Source organism: Solea solea, chromosome 2, assembly GCF_958295425.1.
Source record: "Solea solea chromosome 2, fSolSol10.1, whole genome shotgun sequence".
In the NCBI taxonomy this organism is placed as follows: Eukaryota; Metazoa; Chordata; class Actinopteri; order Pleuronectiformes; family Soleidae; genus Solea; species Solea solea.
Genome location: NC_081135.1, coordinates 31241679 through 31262188, shown reverse-complemented (window position 1 = coordinate 31262188; position 20510 = coordinate 31241679). Strand labels below are relative to the sequence as shown.

The 20510-nt window shown below is 42.4% G+C and overlaps 1 protein-coding gene across 2 annotated transcripts in view; it reads right to left on the bottom strand.

Moving 5' to 3' along the window:
• Positions 1-1735: 1735 nt before the first annotated feature.
• LOC131477395 (neuropilin-2-like) overlaps positions 1736-20510 on the bottom strand; it is a 78707-nt gene continuing 59932 nt past the window's right edge. Inside the window, exons 12-18 of one of the 2 annotated variants that reach the window (XM_058654834.1) lie at positions 19562-19636; positions 18063-18227; positions 14668-14936; positions 14487-14583; positions 13165-13197; positions 4507-4569; positions 1736-3520 (exon numbers count right to left, since the gene is read on the bottom strand). In XM_058654834.1, the coding sequence (XP_058510817.1) occupies positions 3198-3520; positions 4507-4569; positions 13165-13197; positions 14487-14583; positions 14668-14936; positions 18063-18227; positions 19562-19636 (1025 nt within the window). In that variant the 3' untranslated portion in view covers positions 1736-3197. Of the gene's footprint in view, positions 3521-4506; positions 4570-8711; positions 9936-13164; positions 13198-14486; positions 14584-14667; positions 14937-18062; positions 18228-19561; positions 19637-20510 lie in introns of those variants that run through there. The other variant, XM_058654833.1, reaches the window with a different exon arrangement.

Sequence of the window (20510 nt, the reverse complement as noted above, 5' to 3'; positions counted from 1 at the left end):
ATCGAGACAGTAGAGGTAATACTGGACTTCCAGAAGTAAAGAGTTATAAGCACGAGAGAGAGAGAGAGAGAGAGAGAGAGGGAGAGAGAGACTGACACAGTTGGTGAGGTGTGTGTGTGTGTGTGTGTGTGTGAATATGTGTATGCATAATTGCGTGTGTGACAATGTTCTCCCTAAACAGTGTTTACTGTTTGTGTGAGGCCCGGAAAATAGAGAGGATAGAGAAAGAGTGAGTGAGAGAGACATAATAGGAAAGCTCCAAGGCACTTGGAAAAAAGTCCAATGAAAACACAGTAAGATGGACAGGAATCCTTGTATCTCTTTGTCCACCGTTTCGCCCCCCCCCTCTCTCTAACTTTACTTCTCTGACCATCTTTCAACTTCACCTCAATGGGTCTCCTGGCTCGAGCCATGCGCCTGCCCTTGAAAGAAGAAAGATGAGAGAGAAAAAAGACAAAACAAAAAGAGAGAGAGAGAGAGAGAGAAGGCTCCAGGCAAAGAGAGAGTGTGACCCCCGGAGGACGACACTTTGACCTGGATAGTTCACAGATTCAGACGAACACAAAGAGCACTTTCTAGGTTTGACCATTATCTGTCGCAGCTAAGCAAAAAAAAAAAAACAGAGCGAGACGTGTGAAAAGAAGAAAGGGAGTGGTCAGTGTCTGCTCCTTGACATTCATTTTATAAAGATTTTTGTCAGGGTCACTGGGTTTTGTCACCTTGTCTGTCTTCGCTTGTCTCTTTGCTCGCTGCTTGGACCTTCTCTGCCCGGACAGTCTTCATTATGTTTCACTTTGTTCCTCTTATTGGCTCTAACTGTCTGTCTGTCTGTCTGTCTGTGTGTCTGTCTCGTCTATCTATCATCGGATATGTTTACATGCGCAGTTTCTCTGGCAAAGGCAGGTGTGGATGTGTGGCTCGAACCGACAATCTTTCCACAATTTATTTATAAAACCATCAAATTGTCAAATTGTTGCTTCCCTTGCCATAGTGTAAGGCATTAAAGGTACCCTGTTGTGTTTTCTTGTCAGCTATTTTTTCTTCTGCTTCTGCTTAATAATAATTTAAAACCATGCTCTGGTGAAATCAAGTCGCTGCATGCTTGTGCGTGTGTGTGTGTGTGTGTGTGTGTGTGTGTGTGCAGGAGATACAAACAAAACGGGGACTCACTCATTTAAAGCATCGCTCCACAGCACATCTCAGGGTACCTTTAAAGTTTGTCACCATTCATTGTTTTTCAGCTGAATAACGAGTCAAGCTAAATGTTCACATGCAATTGTACTGCTTTTCTGGGTCCACTATCTTCATCTGGCAGCTGTGAAAAACATTTTTTTATTAAAATGGATAAATGAGACTGTGATGTAAGCATATCCATGATATTTCCTCCGCTTTTCTTGTCCTCTCTGTCTTTCGCTCTCTCTGTGTGTTTGTGTCCGGGTTACGTCTCCGTTCATCAGTCTCTCCAGCAGCACTGGCCCTCCTCAAATGGCTGTCCTCCAATACAGCGTATACTGTAGTTAGCTTAAGGCTCAATTGTGTGTCCAAGAAAGTTGACCAAAGTACGAGTTTAACTCCCCTTTTCTTTCTTTTCTTCTTTTTAAAGTCACGCTTTTCCTTTTTCTTCTTTTTGGGCGTCCTTCATTCACCGGGGTGACGTTAAGAGTGGTGGGTAACATCAGTCTGTTCTCCCCCCGGCCTCTTCTAACACTTGTTTCGAACCCCCCCCCCCCCCCCCCACCCCGTGTGCACACACGGCTCTTTGGCAATCCATAGGTTGCAGTAAAACAATCACTGACATATTGTTCACACAGTGTCTGTCCATCATTTGGGCATCATACAGTTTGAAAAGCAAAAAAATATAGATATATACCAAAGACAAACTCTAGAATACTGAATCTAAAGCACGACTCCATAACAGCATGTTAGATTTAGATAGACCTCTAATTTACTGTCTCTCATCTTACTTTACCTTTTCCTCTATTCTTAAAAGACTGATAATCTGTCATGGAAAATATGCCAAAATAGAAAAAGGACTGAAGTAACAGTTAAAGACCTTGAAGTCCAACACAACGCTAAGAAAGTAAGTTTAAAAATGACATAAGAGCTCTACAGGGCGACTACGAACTGAAGCTGGCTTCTCTTTACCTCTTTTTTTTTTTTTCCCCAACAGATACAAGTCTAAAACAAAACAGTCACCATTACTCTTCTATGCCACTGGTTTCACAAAGCACAGACCGAGGGCAGACAAAGGAGCGAGCGCCACGTGGCGAGCAAACGGCTGAAAACTTACAGAACTCATATCTAAAACTTTCAGGAACAAAAAGAAAACAGAAAATGTCCTTGTTTTTGTTTTGTTTTTTTCCTATTTTCCTTCTTTGCCTTTAGAAATCTAGATTCACTTAAGTTGTGTGGTTTGATATCCGTTTGTATTTCTTTAGAACGGGGTCGGGTATTAACTTGATATGTATTGATTTCAGTCAGTACCCACATTAACTAGTCCACAGGTGCCGAAGTCTTCATGAACATTCAGGAAACTGTAACTTTCGGATGTCTGCATGCCGTTGGCCACATTCAAATTTGGCCTCGTGTTCAAAATCTGGCCTCATATCAAAGGACACATTTGACCTTTGACCTTCTGCAGAGAACCAGCCACGGGTAAATGTGAATAAAATTCCTATCTTCATTAAGAATCCCGAGTTCACCCGAGACTGTGCAGTCATTTGGGGCCCAAATGTCCAGATTGTCATGGGCGCTCTGGTCAATCTCCTCTTTCAGCTCCATCCCAGTGGCTAGCGGGATATAGTCTATGGTAGATCTGTCACTCATATTCATTTATTCATTCCTTCATTCATTCACAGGCTTTTTTAGAATCGAGCAGGCTCTCTCCTGCAGGCAGAGGAGATACGGTATTGTAAGGAGTGGGAACTGGGGGGTCAGGTGTGACCCCCTGGTTCAGGCCTCATAGCATGGAGGGGACATCAAGATCATAAGTTTCCTCCTGGCACACAAATAGGTCGGGAAATTCCAGGTTGTATGTTACCCCGTTGGACGTCGGAGAAAACAAGGGGCCAATGGGAATTGAAAAAAAACAAACAGATAGTGCTTCTTTTTCTTTTTGCTTTCTTACTCAGAAGAAGAAAATCATTTGCAGGGTATCACTGGAATCACTTCATCCCAATCCTTCTCCTCCCTTGCCTTCATGCCTCCGAGCAGCACCTCTGCTGATTTATCTTTACTTTATGCTTGATGCCGTCGTACAGCTCAAAGTTGTAGTTCTCCAGCGTCGTGGAGGAGCGCGAGGAGAGACCGCTGTAGGAGCAGGTGCAGTAGAGGAGGAGCCCCGCACACACGGCGCCCAGCAGCACTCCGAGGGAGCTCATCACGATGATGGTGAGGAGGATGGGGTCCAGCGTGTACAGCCAGGCGTTGTCCTTCTCTGACACCAGGGTGACAGAGGGGGGGTCTGCATCAGAGGAGGACGGGGTAGAGAAGGAGGAAGGCCAGCCAGGGAAGACGTACTCTGGAGGGAAAGATAAGATAAGATAAGATAAGATAAGAAAGTCCTTTATTTGTTCAGTTCAAGACAGTAAATAATAAATAATAAACATGCATAATAAATAAAAAATGACAATATAAAAGATAATTGTAAAAAAATGAGTTAACATAGAATGTAGAATGTACATTATAGACAGTTTGCAGAATACAAACGGAATGGACTTGATATTTACAGTATAAATATGTGTAAGTATGTTTCACTTAATTAAGGGAAGAACTTTAGAAAACATCATCATCATCATCATCTATATGTAATTAAAAATGAATTATTATCTTTTATTAAGGCGAAGACATGTTTTAAAGATAGTCTGGTTAGAGTAAGTCAATGCAATGTCCTCTGAAGTCTTGGAAACCAGTGTGTGTGTGCGTGAGTGAGGTAAGAGACGATAAGGAAGACAGTGTAAGTGTAAACCCATTTAGGTCCCCACAACATAAGGAATACCAGTTACACACACACACACACACACATGCATATGGGGAGTAAACTGTGATTGTTGCAGACAAATGTTTTCCAAGGTGCTCAGAAGGAAGCTGTCTGTGTCAGTTTGTCTGCCATTGAACATGAAAGACGTGGAAACACGCCGACATGTCCACACACACACACACACACACACACACACACACTTCTGGAGGCTCTGTCACAGAATTTTCACCTCTCACCACTGAGAGATTGTCACTACTGCCACAGGCGGGTTTTTTTTTTCCCCCGAAAAATCATAACTGAAACGAAGAGCCCGAGGCGTGCCTCAGCATAAAGCACCATTTATAATAATGAATTCTATAACACAGTAAGGCAGCGAGAGGAGAGAGGAGAAGAGAAGAGAAGAGAAGAGAAGAGAAGAGAAGAGAAGAGAAGAGAAGAGAAGAGAAGAGAAGAGAAGAGAAGAGAAGAGAAGAGAAGAGAAGAGAAGAGAAGAGAAAAGAAGAGACGAGAAGAGAAGAGACGCTTACCTCCATTGCCTGGATGCTTGCCGTTGTAAACAGGATCTTTTCCGAAATCCATTGGCCTGGGGTCTGTTGAAAAGAAGAGCAACGGCATTAATGTCAAGCCCGGAACCTTGTGAACACTCTGATAACATCTCTCCATCTCTTAAGTCTGTCAGAGCCCGGGCGACACTTGTAGATGGAAATCAAACACAATCAACTCAAAGAGTGAGTGATCCCACTGACGCTTTCTAAAGAGATCAGGGAGAGATTTACTCTAAAGCGTTTTGTTCATTGTTCACTTTATCATTGGAAAAGTGCTAAATATTTCACCCAGGCTACTGCATAAAGCCGGCAAGTTTCATTATGTGATAAGCATCTCCACTCTTTTATTTGCTTAGGAATGAAAACAGAATGAGTTGAAAGATAGCAAATAGATGGAGAATTGCAGGTGGGTTGCTTTTATGTGATGTTTTTCTTTTTTTTTTTTTAAGTCTTGACACACACTCAAAAGAGCCTCACACTACAACTCACTTCTCACACACATTCATGGCACATTTGAGGACGATTGGCGGCCTGATTAGGCGACAATCACTCACTCTAACTCCTGACTGACACACAAAAAAAAGACACACAACAATGTAGTAGAAAAATAACACATTTATTAACGAGACATTCATTTCCAAGACCGTGAAATGTAACAAGCTAAATCACCACTTTAAATATCTGAGGCAGGCCATAGTGCAAGGCTGAGAAAGGTTTGTCGGCTCAATTCTGCTTCATCCGAGTAAATTACTGTTATGATCGTGACGAAAAAAGAAAAACCCAGCGATACCTGGGCAGCGGATAACCATTTATTGCGAGGGCAATGAGACCGAAAACACATTATAAAGTGAAACCATCATAGATATTCAGAAAGATAAGGGGTGAAAAACTAATTTAGTACATATGAAAAAAGATACAGAGACTCATTTCCTCTGTTAGGTAGGGTCATTTCTCCACAAGACAATTTTAAGCGTGTGGCATCACCACATTTAATCATCTATAGACAGCCTTTATGAACCTACAGTCGTCTACAGATTGTACGTTAAAACCACAGATGCATACTTTTAAACAACACCTGCTATCGGAGAAATAAAATATTTGCACAAGAATTGAAAGCGAGACGATTTCCTTGAAATCAAATAAGTTATTAAGACAATAATGTTGACAGATAATTGACCTCTGAAACCAAACAAAAGAAACGGACCCATCTTTAATGTCTTTTTCCAATATTTCATCAACCAAACTGAAAGTGACGAACCACTTCAACGCTTCAAATGTGAATTAAAATTTTAAAAAAAACCCTGAAGAATGATCAGTCTTTCCTGCTTTTAACAGATCTTAATAAAAAAAAAAAACGTTCTGATCCTTTAAGAGCACGAAGGAAAGATTAACAGCAACATCATTCAAATCAATTGATAAACATGACATCATCAAGTTAGGTTTTTCCTAAAAAAAGAATCTATATGAGACAGACAGACTTCTCAACACATGCAACCATGACCATTTAAAAAACTGTTGGCAGCAGCCTTAACAGAATCATATAATGGTGTCATGTTGTTTAATGTGAACAAAAAAAAAGCATTAAAGTTGTTGTGCAGGCAGTAAGTCCCTTAAGTAGAACAAATCCTGCTAAGCTAATAAATATGGCACAGAGCAGTCAGAATGTAAATGATAATGTATTATTAAAACATCATCAAAAGGTCATTTAAGACTGCACGTGAAGTCATATTCTAATCAGTCATATTCTATAGTCTCACGACAGACCCAGACTCTAAATCCACCTTTCTCACAGTCAACTGAACACACTGCAGGTCCTGACCAAACATTATAACATCAATAGAGAGGTAGCAAAAGAATGGGGAAAAAAAGAGAAGAGAAATACACAAGACACTTTCTGGACGACTGTTGAGCACTTTCTAATGATCTGGGCTCGAGGCCCTCGGGCTACGATCCTGAGAAGAATCATCACGTGGATCTGAAAGGAGATTAAAATTCCCCGTAGCCCAATTTTACCTCAGCTCTCCAATTAGGACAGAGCCAAATGAAAAGAGGAGCTCTTTTATTCAGGCAAAGACACGGACAGCTCTTTGGCACCATGTGCAGTTCCAGTGGGGCCCAAGGACCTGTTAGTGCTTTCATTTGTAATATTTCTCAAGGAAACAGGAGAGGAGGAGGAGGAGGAGGAGGAGGAGGAGGAGGAGGAGGGGAGGGGAAAGAAAAGTTGAGATGGCCCGAGGGCTAGAAATGCTTACTGCAGGGTTTTATGAATGCAATCAGCTCCATTAACTAATTAGAAATATTTAAGCGCTTCAAAGTAGTCTATGATGGAGAAGGGAAAGGGAAGTGAGCGGAGGTTTGATTTAAAAGTGCCGCATGAGGGGACGCCAGCACACTTTCCGGTTCTTGCAAAAAAAGTAGAGAGAGAAAGAGAGAAAGAGAGAGAGAGGATGAGAAAGAAAAGTGCATGGGTTGCACAACATAAATACTGTCGTATATCATTCCTCTCTTTGAATTTCAGAGCCCGCATTGATTGGGTTACAGCACAGGCCTCACTAGAATGAGTCATATAATGTGTAAATCATACACAAGTCGATTGAAATGGAGGCGAGAGGGTGCTGGGGAGGCAGAAAGTGGATATGCAAGGACAAAAAGAAAAAACTAAAGTGCTTGTTGATTAAAGTATGAAAGAAAATATCGTGAGACACAATGTAAAGAAGTCAGTCCATGCAGGGGGAATCTGCAAAGTGTGGAGATTTAGAGTTTAAATGCAGCACATACTGAATAATGTGCGTCTCCATTATACAGTCTATTCTGCCAAAAAAGACTTCTTTCATCAGCTTTTGCGTTTGAAACAACCTGCTCTCCTCCTTCCAAACTCTCCTTACTTTCAATCCAAACACCAAGCTGTTTTCCCCGTTAGCCTCCTCTTGGAGTAAAGGGGAATGAAAATCTATCTTTAGAAAGTATAGAAAGCAGTTTTTCACCCCCTTTTTTTTCTTCTTTCATCTCACTTCATCTCCGGGCGCATTCTTTGGAAGGAAAAGGGGCCTCGCTTAATGGGCCCTTCTCCTCTGAGAGATTTGCTCGCTCCTCCATTTCTGCCGCTCATTTTCTCTCCTATGATTTGTTTTTAGTGGGATTTGCAATAAAGGGAAGGAGTAGCATTGGAAACATTTGACAATGAAGGGGCGTGGTACCAAATCACTGGTCTTTTCAATCCAAAACCAAGCAAAAATATGCACGTACTTCAGTGTTGAGTCCCATGTAAAAGCACAGGATCTGACATAAACCTACCCATGTCACTATAGTTGTTAAGATCATCTCAGTGAACACCAGTATAAAAATAAACAAAGGATCACTATTATACACCAGAAGAGATGACAAAGAAATAAAGTGGTACTTCATTTAGCAACCAATACATAAATAAATTATTTTCCTCCTTATGATTCACAGTAAATGTAAAAAAAAGAAGAAAGAAAAATCAAACAATCAAGAAAGTGCTAATGTTTTGTTCAACATTGCAAAAAAAAAAACACGACCTATGACAGGTGTGTCATATGTGTACATTTCAAACTAGTAATTAAGTAATTAAAAAGAAAGACAAAGTAAAAAAATTAAACTGAGAGTCTGACAGTATATGTTGCACTGGTGTTTATCATGTTTAACAGACCGCGGTGAATAAAATCAGCTTCAAAACAACTGACCGGGTCATTTCAGTCAGTGATTTCCTGAAAAAAGAGTGAGAGACTCTTTGTCACAGCTTGTTTGGTCTCACCTGTTTAAAATGCACACTGTATATATTCTAACTTTCCAGGCTAATCTGCTGAAACTAGATTCATAATCCACTATTATACTGAATGATGGGCAACAGGATGAAGATTACACCATGCACACCTGCAGTTCCAAACACTCAAAACAACATCTGATTTAGATTCTCTGCTGCTTTGTTTCACGCGGCCCCATTTCTGCATTCAATTTGGACATTAACAGACACAGGCAATGGAATAATATCCTTGAGATCCAGGCAACAAACTGTGCAGCAATCCTTCAGACTTGTACATGACCGTGAGGCACAACCTTGTACTGGAGGTGAAGAGGTAATAGTTTTAAAGCACTTAAAAAGAAAAAAGGAAAAAAAAAGGCATATCAGGATGTAATAAAAAATGCACTCAGGTTGATACGCGGGGACTTGCAAAATCTTGAAGTGTGTGTGCATGCTGTATGTGTGACTTTGTGTGTGTGTGTGTCATCTTCTCCTGTCCGTGTAAACCAGGCACAGGTTCCTCCTCCTCGCCCACAGACCAAAGAGGCAAAACACAGTGGACGCGTAGCTGTCTATCAGTCACAGCTGAACGGTTTGGCACTAATTCTCCCTTTTACCTCTCCCTTTTCTCCTCTTTATCTGTCTATGTCACCTCCAGTCTCTGAAAAGCCAGTGAACAAATAAACTGCAGCTTCACTCAGTCCCAGAGAAAGAAAGCCTGCTCCTTTGATGCAGCACACACTGTGACTTCTCTCTGCCTGCACCTGTGTGTGTGTAAATCCCTTCTTTCTCAGACAAGGCAATTGGAGGCAGGCAAGAGTCCAAGCTGCAGACTGGAGCAGCACAGAAGAGGGAGAAATAAGCTGTTGCAAAGATGACATGTGTACACTGTACTGTACACATGTCGTCCACAGTCTTCCTGTAACGTCGTTGTTATTCTGTCCATGTTCCATCTCATTTTCAGCCTGTGGTGCCTTCATCAGTCTTTCTCCCCCGACGAGCGATATTTGAAAAGTGTCAGAAGTTGTACTTTTTTTTTTTTTTTTTTTAACTCTTTGTACCATTCTCGTGGCTCATGCCAACAGAGAAGTGTATTAAAAGTGCGTCCTGATCAGTTACAGCGTCTCAGTGTAGCGGCTCCTCAGTGACGAGAGGGCAATTAGGTCGGAATTCTGCTGATCATTCATGTAAGAGAATTCCCACACCGAACCATTCTAATAAAACGGCATGATTCAAAGAGTCCAGGTGTTTCAACACTGGGAATCACAGCTGTCCTCCTTCTCCAGTCTGATGGTGAGCATAGGCTCATGACTCGGCCCAGTACCTGGGTACAGGTGGTTCTGATTGGGGCTGTGGATCAGATTATAGTTGATGTTTTGGTTCTGGTAGCAGTTTTGGTGAGTCTGCAGGTTTGGCTGATGGCTGCTGTGGTACATCACTGAATGATGATGATGATGATGATGGTGGTGACCACTGCTGGTCTTCTTGGTTGCCCGGTGGTAGCGGTGGCAGCACAGTATCACCACCACCGTTACAGTGACCAACAGCACGGTGGCACCGACTCCCGCCAATACATAGTACCAGAAGGTGGGGACGGGCTGCGCCATCACTGTGTCTACTGTAGGCTCCAATCCAGACATGGCACCCCCTGGAGGGCAGGAGGACACATTACTGGTTGGCTCAGTGCAGGAGCGAGGCAGACATGCAGACCACAGCGGTGCTGTCAAAAGTGGAACTGACTGTTGGGTGAACCTCTACCCCAGACAGCAGTTGTCAAATCATAACTGGAACTAGGCACAGGAGGTCTGTCAAGCTTTGGATTTCGCCACATGTGTGTGTGTGTGTGCGTGTGTGGGTCTGTAGTGGGATGGATGCAAGGTACTCATATTCTGCAAAAACCAGAACATGTAAGCAGCGTGTTATACTGTGTCTGTGTATCTAGCTACAAGTAAAGCAATGTTACTTTTGCGGCCAAGCTCATCTTACATATTAATCCATATTTTCAGATGTTACGTTATGTGACATTAAAGCTCCAGGGAAAGTCATCTCTCTGTGTAAGCACACGCCTTTAACATTGCATCATCCTGACTGGTGTGTATTTGTATTCAAATGTGTGGTAGTTTCTCCTTTGATTAGATCATGGATAGAGTTGGAACGATTTTTAGATTTAGCGGAAATGAGGGTGATTACAGTGTTGAAAGAGTCAAGAGAGCAACGAGGAGAAGATGTTTTGGTCCTTCGCTTAAATATGAAACCTCTACAGTGACTATCAATCACGCTGCACAGCAGAAATAAGTGTCTGTGAATGCTATTTGTCATATGTAGCTCCCTCCGGATGATCCTTTTTACCCAGGATGCCCCTTTCCTGACGCAATCCTCCCATTTATCCAGACGTTTCAAAAGACTTGGGAGAGATCAACTGAAAAACGTTGACATTGTAGACGTCATAATGTCGTGCGAGAATGGAAAGCTTGACAGGCCTAGTAACACAAACTCAGGGTAAATGACTGGGGCAGTAAATCGATACTATTGCCTTTGATGGTAGTAGCAACAACAACAAAACTCGGGGCATCATTACAGCATCAATATTTAAACATAAACTGCACATACTTCTATCTTACGATTCTACTCGTGGTATTTTTGGTCGATGCAAACGTCACAAGCATTAGCTGACACGCAGAGGCTCATGCCATGCGTTCACATTCAATGCCAAGCCTTGAATACGCAGTGACTGACTTGAACAAAGGGCGGGGGGGGGGGTGTTAAGTAGTTGTATTTGACAGAACACAGTCAGGTTTATCAGTGCAAAGTTCTTATTGAAGGGAGTCAAGTGGCAGGAAAAAAAAAAAAGAAAAGATGGCAAGATGGAAAGGGAGAACATTTCGGGGGGGGGGAGGATAAGAGAGGAGGATTTATTGGAGGAGAGAATGGAGGGAAATCGAGAGGGGTGGGAGAAAGGGAGAGGGGAGTGAATGGACAGAGAGCTAATCCTGCCATGATATCTTTAATCCTGCATTAAAGGGTTTGTCTGAAACTTCAATACTCTGTCAACTCGCTGTGAAAAAGGAACCTGCTGCGAGACAAGTTGTGAGAGGGGAAGATGGCGGAAACCAAAGGGGGGAGGATGTGAGTGAGAAAGGAAAGGAGGGATGAGAGAAAGGAGACGTGTACAGAGATATATAGAACCTCAAAGGAACCAGGGAACTTATTTGTGCTCAGTTTTTAAAATTCATTCGTTGTCTTTTTTAGGGTTTACATTTCGCTTTGATTGTAAAGCTTCACGCTCAGAGCAGAAACTTCCAGTGGATTAAAACACAGATTGTTTTCAGAGTCCCTTACTTTACTTTTTGGGAGAGGAAAAAAGACAAATAGAGGTATGTTTCTCAAGAACACCAATCCTTAAAAAGTGTGTCTTTCAAGACTGTCTTCCTGAATCTTATTATCATTTAATTTCCAGGTCTCTCTCTTTACAAATCCACAGTCCTCTCTACAGTCAAATGGATGCCAGAATTTGTATCTGTGTATGTGTGTATCCCCCCCCCCCCCCCTTTGGCTGATAGTCAAATATACTGAGTCGCTATGAATATAAAGGCCCTTGTGCCATTAAAAGATGATTACATTATCAAAATTGTCGAAATTAATTTAGGGGTTCATGCTATAATTAGCTCAAAAGCGTCCGCCACCTCATTTTTAGCCACAGCGTGTCCGCAGATAACGACGGCGTGCAAAAAAGAACTCAATTAACTTCATAGCATCACACATAAATGAACAACTAACTATAGAAAGCATTTGTGATACAGGATTGAATAGAGAAAAAAAACCTTGGCACACCTTGACTTCCAAAAAGAAAAAACACGCTCTATGAAAAGGATAAAGACAAATACTAGAATACGAGACGTGTGTATTTGTGTGTGTTAATTATCCGACTATAATTAAAAGGTGTTTTTGATCCATTCACACACTAACAACACATGTACATGTCGACACACAGGATGCCTTTTACTGTGCTATACTTAACAGTATATACTATATACATACAAAGTGACAAAGCACTGTAAACTACCAGTGATTTCTCCAAACATGGTTTTGTGCACTTCCAACTAAAAACTTGCCAAAATAAAACAGCAACAAAACGACAGCAAATGCAAATTATAAACGCTGAAATACTCTTGTTTGTATACGCGTTACTCAGAGATGTACAGAGAAGAGAGCGGGTGAAAGCAACAGGAAATAGTCGAGGGAGAAGAAGAGAAACTGAGACTGAGAGCTCGAGCACTCGAGCATGTACACATGAATGACTCTCCTGCTCCCTATACTAGGAAAGGTAGTAAAGCTCAGACTCAAGGGTATTACTTTCTTTATTTTATCGAACACCGGAGGAAAAAGACCAGATGGAGGCTGTTCCACTCTGACCAATTCAACACTGACCTCTTAGCGTGAACCTTCATTCCTATGTCACCTTATGTGCTGTTAACATTATGAACACCTGGAAAGGGCGCACTGCTCCAATGACTTACTGTGGGGTCGCTACAAAGGTTTTTTTGGCACCCTCACACAAGTGCACACTACAAGATCACACGAGATCGAACTACATCACCGAGCCCGACATGCAGGGAGTCATGCTGCAACAAATGCAAAGGACTCATTCCAATCCAAAATACACCCTGAGAAAGTCCTGCACACGTTTATTTGTGAAGACAAATAAGAACCCATCATCATAAGCAACGGTAAAGGACGTCTGTAATACTTGGGACTGTACGGCAGCATGTTATTAACTAACAAGGATCGGGGCCGGTGCAGTGCTGCGAGCTGAGCTTAACGACAAGCAGGAAGCACAGATATTTGAGAGGACAAATGGAACAGGAAGTTGAACTTACTGTTTATTCCAGGAGTTAAGGCAGGGAAGGGCTCTGGAAGAGACAGAGAGAGAGAGAGAGAGAGAGAGAGAGAACAACGTTACGATGATGGTTAATCAACGACGCAGAGCAATGACTAAGCAGCTTGTTGTCATTTTGATAGAGATTGCAAAATGATGTTTGGAAGATAAATTACAATAAGAGCAATAATAGAGCCACGTTTACAGGAACTCTTCTCGTGGTAAAAGTGGTATTTATTCAATTCCAGGGCAGACGATATTGTATAGTGATTTCGCAGTACTGTGACATGACTTGATAATCAAAGTGACATTATACAACTGTATTTGTCATTTGAGTTAACAGAGCAAAATTGGAATACAGATGAAATCCAAAATGGCAGCACACTGCACTTTTTGAAAAGGCACTTGTTAGCCTCTTTTTGACAAAATCAATGAAGATTTGCCGAGTCCCCAGTTTCTGCAGTTGTTTAAGGCAAATAAATCTTCCCGGATGACAGTTATCGGGAAGAAAACAGAGTATGCTGGCTGGTGGCATGTCTTTCCCCGAATGTCTCTCCCTCTTTCATTCTGCCTGTCATTTCTCATTTTCTCTCCTCCTGCTTTCGTCTTTCTGATCGAGGAATGGGAGAATAAAAGGAAGGGTGGAGGTTGAAGTTAAAGAGCCACGAGAGCAGGAACTGTAAAAATGTAATGCCGTATATTATTATGCCGCAGGATGTGACTTCCAATTGCAGGCAACAAACACAGGGGCTGACTCGTATCAGTCAAAAAGCTAACATATATATATATATATATATATATATATATATAAATTGATCAGTTGGAATCTGAATGTATATGTAGAGTCTGTCAAACACCACATCCCAGAAGAACTATTTATTTTTTTACTGCTTGATGGTCCAGTGATGACTGGTGCTGAAAGGAAGAGGATGCTCAGTCGGAAGGAGAAGGTGAGTGAGAGAGAACGAGAGAGAGTGAGAGACAGAGAGGAAACATGTGAAGACTTGAGTAAAGGTTGGGTGGAGTGGCTGGTGCAGGAAGAAAGTGAAGTGGATAGAGAGATGGAGATATAATGAAAGATAGATTAGAATCCATGCCCAAAGGCCATTTGTGGCCTACTTTCTCTTTTAATATATTTTTCTTTTTTCCTAGTGTGTGTGTGTGTAAACGAGAAGTAGTTTTCCCCCTCTCCTGTCTCTCTCTCATCCAGTCTCTGGTGGAAACATAGCATAAATATGTTAAGGAGTGAGAGAACCAGACAGCGAGACAGTCTGCCTGACGTATTAATAATAATGACAATACGCAGGTGAGTATGGGACTTACGTGTACACTGCTCCAACTCCATGCTGTTGCTCATGTGGATGTTGTCAATTCGGATGTGGCCTCTGGTCGGGTGATCAAAGAAACCTTCAAACACCACCTATAGGAGACACAGGGTGACACCCAGTTATACTACATCAACAGACGCGTTTGTCTTCAAAAGCACTTCAAAAACAACACTTACTTGATACTCTTTGGGGCTCTGGGGCAGGACGGTGCGGCCCTCCCTCCAGTGTGACCCCTGGTCTCCTTTCAGAGACCATAGCAATGACTCCTCCTGGTCACTGTCCCTCAGCAGGACCCTCAGGCTCCCCTGTGCCTCGCCCTGTATCTGGTAGTAGAAGAGGAGGCAGAGCGGACCTCGCTCTGGCCCCACCTCGGGGCTCAGCAGCCGGGCTCGCTTGCGCTGGGTGTGGGCACCTGCATCTAGGTGCAGGTAGTTCCCGGAGAAATCTGGCAGGAGAGGACGAGACAGAGATGTGATGTCACATTTTTTTGCTGATATAATTCAGACTTGCATGGAGCAACAGATTATGAGTTAGATTCCTCACCAGTGTCAATGCTCAGGAAGGTAAAATACCACTACTGTACTCTCAGATTTGACTAATTGAAAGCGGCAGTGCATAGTTTTTGGCGATTAGTGTTTGGACATTATTATCCTGCCTCTGTTTGGTCTACATGAATGGAAACTACAGCGGCGCAGGGTCAGTGGTGTTTATACCGTCAAACTGCTGAAAAAATGAGTTTGTCAAACACTTGTGAAACTTTGTGTTGCAGCTCTCTCATTGCTTCTTCCTGTCAACATAAAAAGAATCCGTTGCATTGTGTGAACTCGTCAGACCAAAGTTACGCGATGCATTTTTGAATGATTCTACATTTCATCATTTGTGACACAGTAGGATACAGTTACGTAGCAGCGGTTTGTGGGGTTCAAAGAGAGTTTATTTTAGAGAGGGTTTTACCAGCACCATCACAAACAGAGTTAATGGCTATGGATACAAATGAACACACACACACACACACACACATACAGCTAACAACATACTGTACGCATACACCTTGTTCTTTCTCTTTTCTGAGTTTAAACAGTGGACAGAAGGATGGAGGGAGAATAAAAGGGGAGGGAGGGAAGAGTGGAGAAACATGACTGATTAAAAAAGAGAGTCAGAAAAAAAAAGGACACGCAGCACTGTAATCCCCCTCCACACACACACACACACACACACACACACCCGAACAGGACCATAACCATTAGCCTGCTGCTGTGTTTGGCTGTTTGTCTAGTTTGTCTGTTACGGCCAGAGAGTAAAAGCTTCGCTGGAGCTGCAAATAGTCTTTTTATCGATGGACAGACAGCGAGTGTGACACTTCATAAGGAGAGAGTGAGAGTGAGAGAGGGAGAGAGAGAGAGAGAGGAGGAAGAATGTAGAGAAAACGAGAAGAAGAAGAAGAAGAGAGACAAAAACAAAGCAAATATCTGTCCGTCTGTCAGCTCACCTCCCTTCCCCCCTCCCTCAGGTAAGACGGGGGAAAAAAAAACCTTGGATAGATTTTGCATCACACTTAATGAATTATGGATTTGGGTTGAGGTAACTCTGATTCTTCACTTGGAGGCAATAAAAAAAAAAACGGGGACCCAAATTACCGTTGCTCATTAAATACAGTTAGAGAAAGTTGCAGTGTTTTTCTGTCTCTCTCTGAGTTTGATCTTGGCGAATGTACAAAGGGAGGGAATTAATTAACAACTCTCCATGGGAGGGAAAGGCAGGGATGCAGAAATGGCTCAGAAGAAGGGAGGGAAAGTGTGTGTGTGTGTGTGTGTGTGTGTGTGTGTGTTAGAGTCTCTTTGCATTGGTGTTAATTCTACTGTCGGCATCTTTGTTTATGTTTATATCTGCATGTGTCTAAGTTCATCTGTCAGTCATTCTCTGTGTGTGTGTGTGTGTGTTTTGTTTATATGAACAGTTCCTCACGTTGTACTTGTCTAGACATGTACAGTACATTTTTTGATGCAAGTGCACCCTTTCTAAGTTTGTGGTGAACTGTTTGGCTTCCATGTTGGGTCACCGAGTAGTGGAATGAATTTGTCCTTTGTCCTTTTTTGTCTTATGTGACGATTACAGACGTTTTGATGATAGCAAATTAGTTTAAGGATAATTTATAGGTTGTAGTTTTGGGTTAAACGAGTGACAGTTCCCACGATCAGAACACATCGACTCGATCTCTGTCACACCCAAGTAGCAACCCACTATGATTTGATTTTTGGTTTGGTTTGTACCTCAAAAACACATGACGCAAAAAAACGTATGAAAGAAAGAGCATCAAACGTCAAACATTTTAGGCAAATTATAAGTTCTTTCTCTCAATCCCTCGCTTATCATTAGCTGCACTATTTTTCGACACTGGTCTTGACAGGTTTCCTTCAACTTTTCAAGAGAGTTTCAATCTATCTGAGATCAAGTAAATAACTTGTGACCTCTGATTTTGGTCTTATTTTCTCTTTTAAAACCTCTAAAAGTGTGTTCAGCTATGAAAGCTTGGGATGGGGGGGCAGGGGTTGATTTGCATTCCAAGACAGCTGACAGAGAGCCGCACTGATGTTGCTGTAGAACAAGACTTAACGTCATGTTGCTGTCTCACACTGAGGCAGGGATGCTGCTAAGTCAATTATACACACACACACACTCATCCTGCCTTATGTCACACCATCGTCTGTTTATAAAGGAGCTGATCAGTCAACCGTTAACTGGAAAGCTTCAAGAAATACAAAGAAAACCTTTGGCAAGGTCAGTGTGTGTGTGTGTGTGTGTGTGTGCAAGAGTCCTACCTTGACTCTTATGAGTAGGTGTGTGTGTGTGTGTGCGTGTGTGTGCATGAGCCGAGCCTAAGGGAGAGCTTAAGAGCCAAGGCAGCACTTCTGTCAAAGCCATCATCCGACATATCTGACCGCTCTGGGCTACGTGTGTGTGCTTTATGGGTGTGTGAGTTCAGTACAGTATGTGGATGTGTGTGTGAGTGTGAGAGATAGAGGGGAAGAGGTGGGGAGAGAGCAAAGTGGGGAGGTAGGTGTAATGATGAACAGTCTTGCCATCTTGTAAAAGATGGACAGATGTGCGGAAAAAAGCCAAGAACTGTCAGAGAAACGGGCGAGAGGTCAGTAAGAAGTGAGGGAGGTAATCACATGGACTGAGTGAGAGAGTGGAGGGCAGGACTGGGCATGAAAATACAGAAATACAGCGAGGGGGGGAAAAAAAGGAGAATTATTATGAGGATGGACTGACAGTAGCATGGTAAACTGCTCAAATGTTTCTTAACAAGAAATGAGTGGATGAAGACTGAGAGACATTGGAGGCAGATACAATGGAAGAAAGAATAAAGGGGAAAATATGAGGGAGCAAAACTAGAACAAACCAAACAAACAGAGATATAAATTAGGTTAGGGAAAGTGAAACTGTGAAACTTCATTTGAAAAAACAAACTCAAATGAATTGATTATACAGCCTCACAGAAGATCAGAGGGAAATCCTTGCATTACTTGATCAAACACGTCGTCGTGATGACCAACACGTCTGTACTCACTGTCTGCTCCCAGTGCCAGGTCCTGTCTTGTCTCGTGCGCGTCATGTCCCGCTGAACCGCTGCCGGCCGTGTGCAGAGACCAGCTAACACCTGAGTGAGGATCAGCCGACCAGCCGCATAAGCTCTGCTCAAAGTCACACACCGCTGACAGGGATGGAGTCGTGGCTGTGGGACGTGAGCAAGAGAGACACAGATTGAGAATAAATTTGACATTTGGAAAGACATTTCAACCTTTTCTCTCTCTCTCTCTCCCTCTCTCTCTCTCTCTCCCCCCCCCCCTCAGCTTTTGAAGATCCATTTTATGAGATCTGTTTCCATAAAGGCCGGCTCCTCTTTTATTTTAAAAGTGCCTTCGGAGAGAGTCTCATTATATTTAGATGTTTTGGCAACGGTGTCTATGAAATTATGACAGCTCAATAAATCACGCTGAATGCAAATATTAGAGTAAAAATGATGTGGAGAGTGAGAATGGGCTAAACAGAGGAATCAGAGGTAAAGTGAACACAGGAAACAAAAACTAAAAGCTAAATGAAAGACATACGAAACGATATTTATACACAACAACAAAATAATGTCGATTATTAGAAAATCATATTCTAAAAGCTAAGTATTAAGTCACTGCATTCAGTCATGTCGCAGCGAAATGGATCATCAAGGACTTCATTAAAGGAGCTATTTGTGCGTTTTCTGCGCTGCCAAATGTGGCTTCTCGCTGGGAGCGGGTGGTAACGACGGTTGCTCGCCAACAGCTTCAGCCGCCGCTGCCTTTGCGATGGTTATAATCCACACTCAGTGCACGGCTGCCTCTGGAGGGTAAACTTGATGCGACCATGACTCTTTGTTGGAACGCGATGAGACGGGCAGGCTGGGGTGGGGATAACTGGTTAGCATGCAGATTTGAGTCGAAGCAAAGAAGTGACAGAAATAGAAGCAACAAAAAAAAAAAAGATAATACTGGTGTAGCTTTCCAGTGAGTGAAAGCTCTTGGCAACTTGATGCTAAACTTGCAAATGTTCTGCTTTATTGGAGAGTAAACAACTGCTAATCCCAACATTGACTATGCAGTTATGGTAAATTGTACATAAATCATCTTTAAAATACAGCAGTGCTGGTCTGACAGTGGCTGACCTATAGCTCTGAAACCATATTCCCAGTACACATGAGCGTGTGTGTGTGTGTGTGTGTGAAGAGACCAGATCCTCTGACTGTGAGAGCTTATTTTCACTCAACCAGAGATTCCTGTGGGACTCTTGAATCTCCGAGCTTCAAAGCTCAGAGGCTCCATGGTGCATGATGACATCATGACTTTGACCTCAAGAGTGTGAATCTGTGTGTGTGTGTGTGTGTGAGTGTGAGTGTGTGAAGACGAGACACAGGGAGAGAAAATAAATGTATTAAGTACTTCCAAGAAATCTGTAAGCGCACTGTAAGTGTGGGGACACAATGCGTGAGAACGCTTGAACTACAGTGTGTGCATGTGTGTGTGTGTGTGCATTTACCAGGTCTCAATGCAGCACTTGTCAGTTCCACTCTGGGCACAGTGGGGGTCACTGTGTCGGGCACAGTGGTGGTTTCTATCAAAGGAAGAACAAAAAAAACAACAACAACAAAAGGTTAAAAGAAGAAAAGATGGCATGACAACAAGACACATGCACACACATGTAGTTCATCATCACACAAACCTAATTCTATTCATACTATTTATTCATTTGACAAAGATGTAATGCAAGGGCATTGTTTATAGGATTGTCTAAACATAGCTTATTTGCAGTCCTTGGCCCCCGTGTGAGCTTTCTAACAGCAAATAAAGAATGAAATACATCAAAAATGGTGACTAAAAATAACAATAAGAACGCTTACAGACAACAAAATGAAAAGGAAAAACATCAGATCACAGTCTACAACTGTAAAGTTAATACAAGCACGACCATGAGCTTATTTAATCATGTTTAATTTCCACTGTAGACACACTATCTAACGGAGCTTCTTTTAAATTTTCACAATTTGTTCTACCGCTTCTTCGCCGCTCACTGAAAATCCGAATATCTCAACTGTGTGTGTGTGTGTGTGTGTGTGTGTGTGTGCAGCTGTGAAGTTGGAGCAAAGCAGTCGCCTGACGTCTCCTACAGTAACTAATGATGTTTGTACAGACTCCACTATTGTTTTCCACGACTGGTGAATTAAGGCTGAAGTTTGTTATGATCCGTGCAGTGACAGAGCGAGCTGAAGGACTGAGCTGGCACCGAGCAGAAGAAGACTGTGCTTCACTGCTTCTTCTATCCTCTGCAGGTTCACACTCACACACACACCGCTACGATGATAGATGCTGCTCTCAAACCGACCTTGGTACCCAGCAGCATGCAACCAGTGTATGATAGATAAATCACACACACACACACATACGTCAGCAGTGAGGTACGTCAACCCCAAGACTTAATAAGCAGTTTC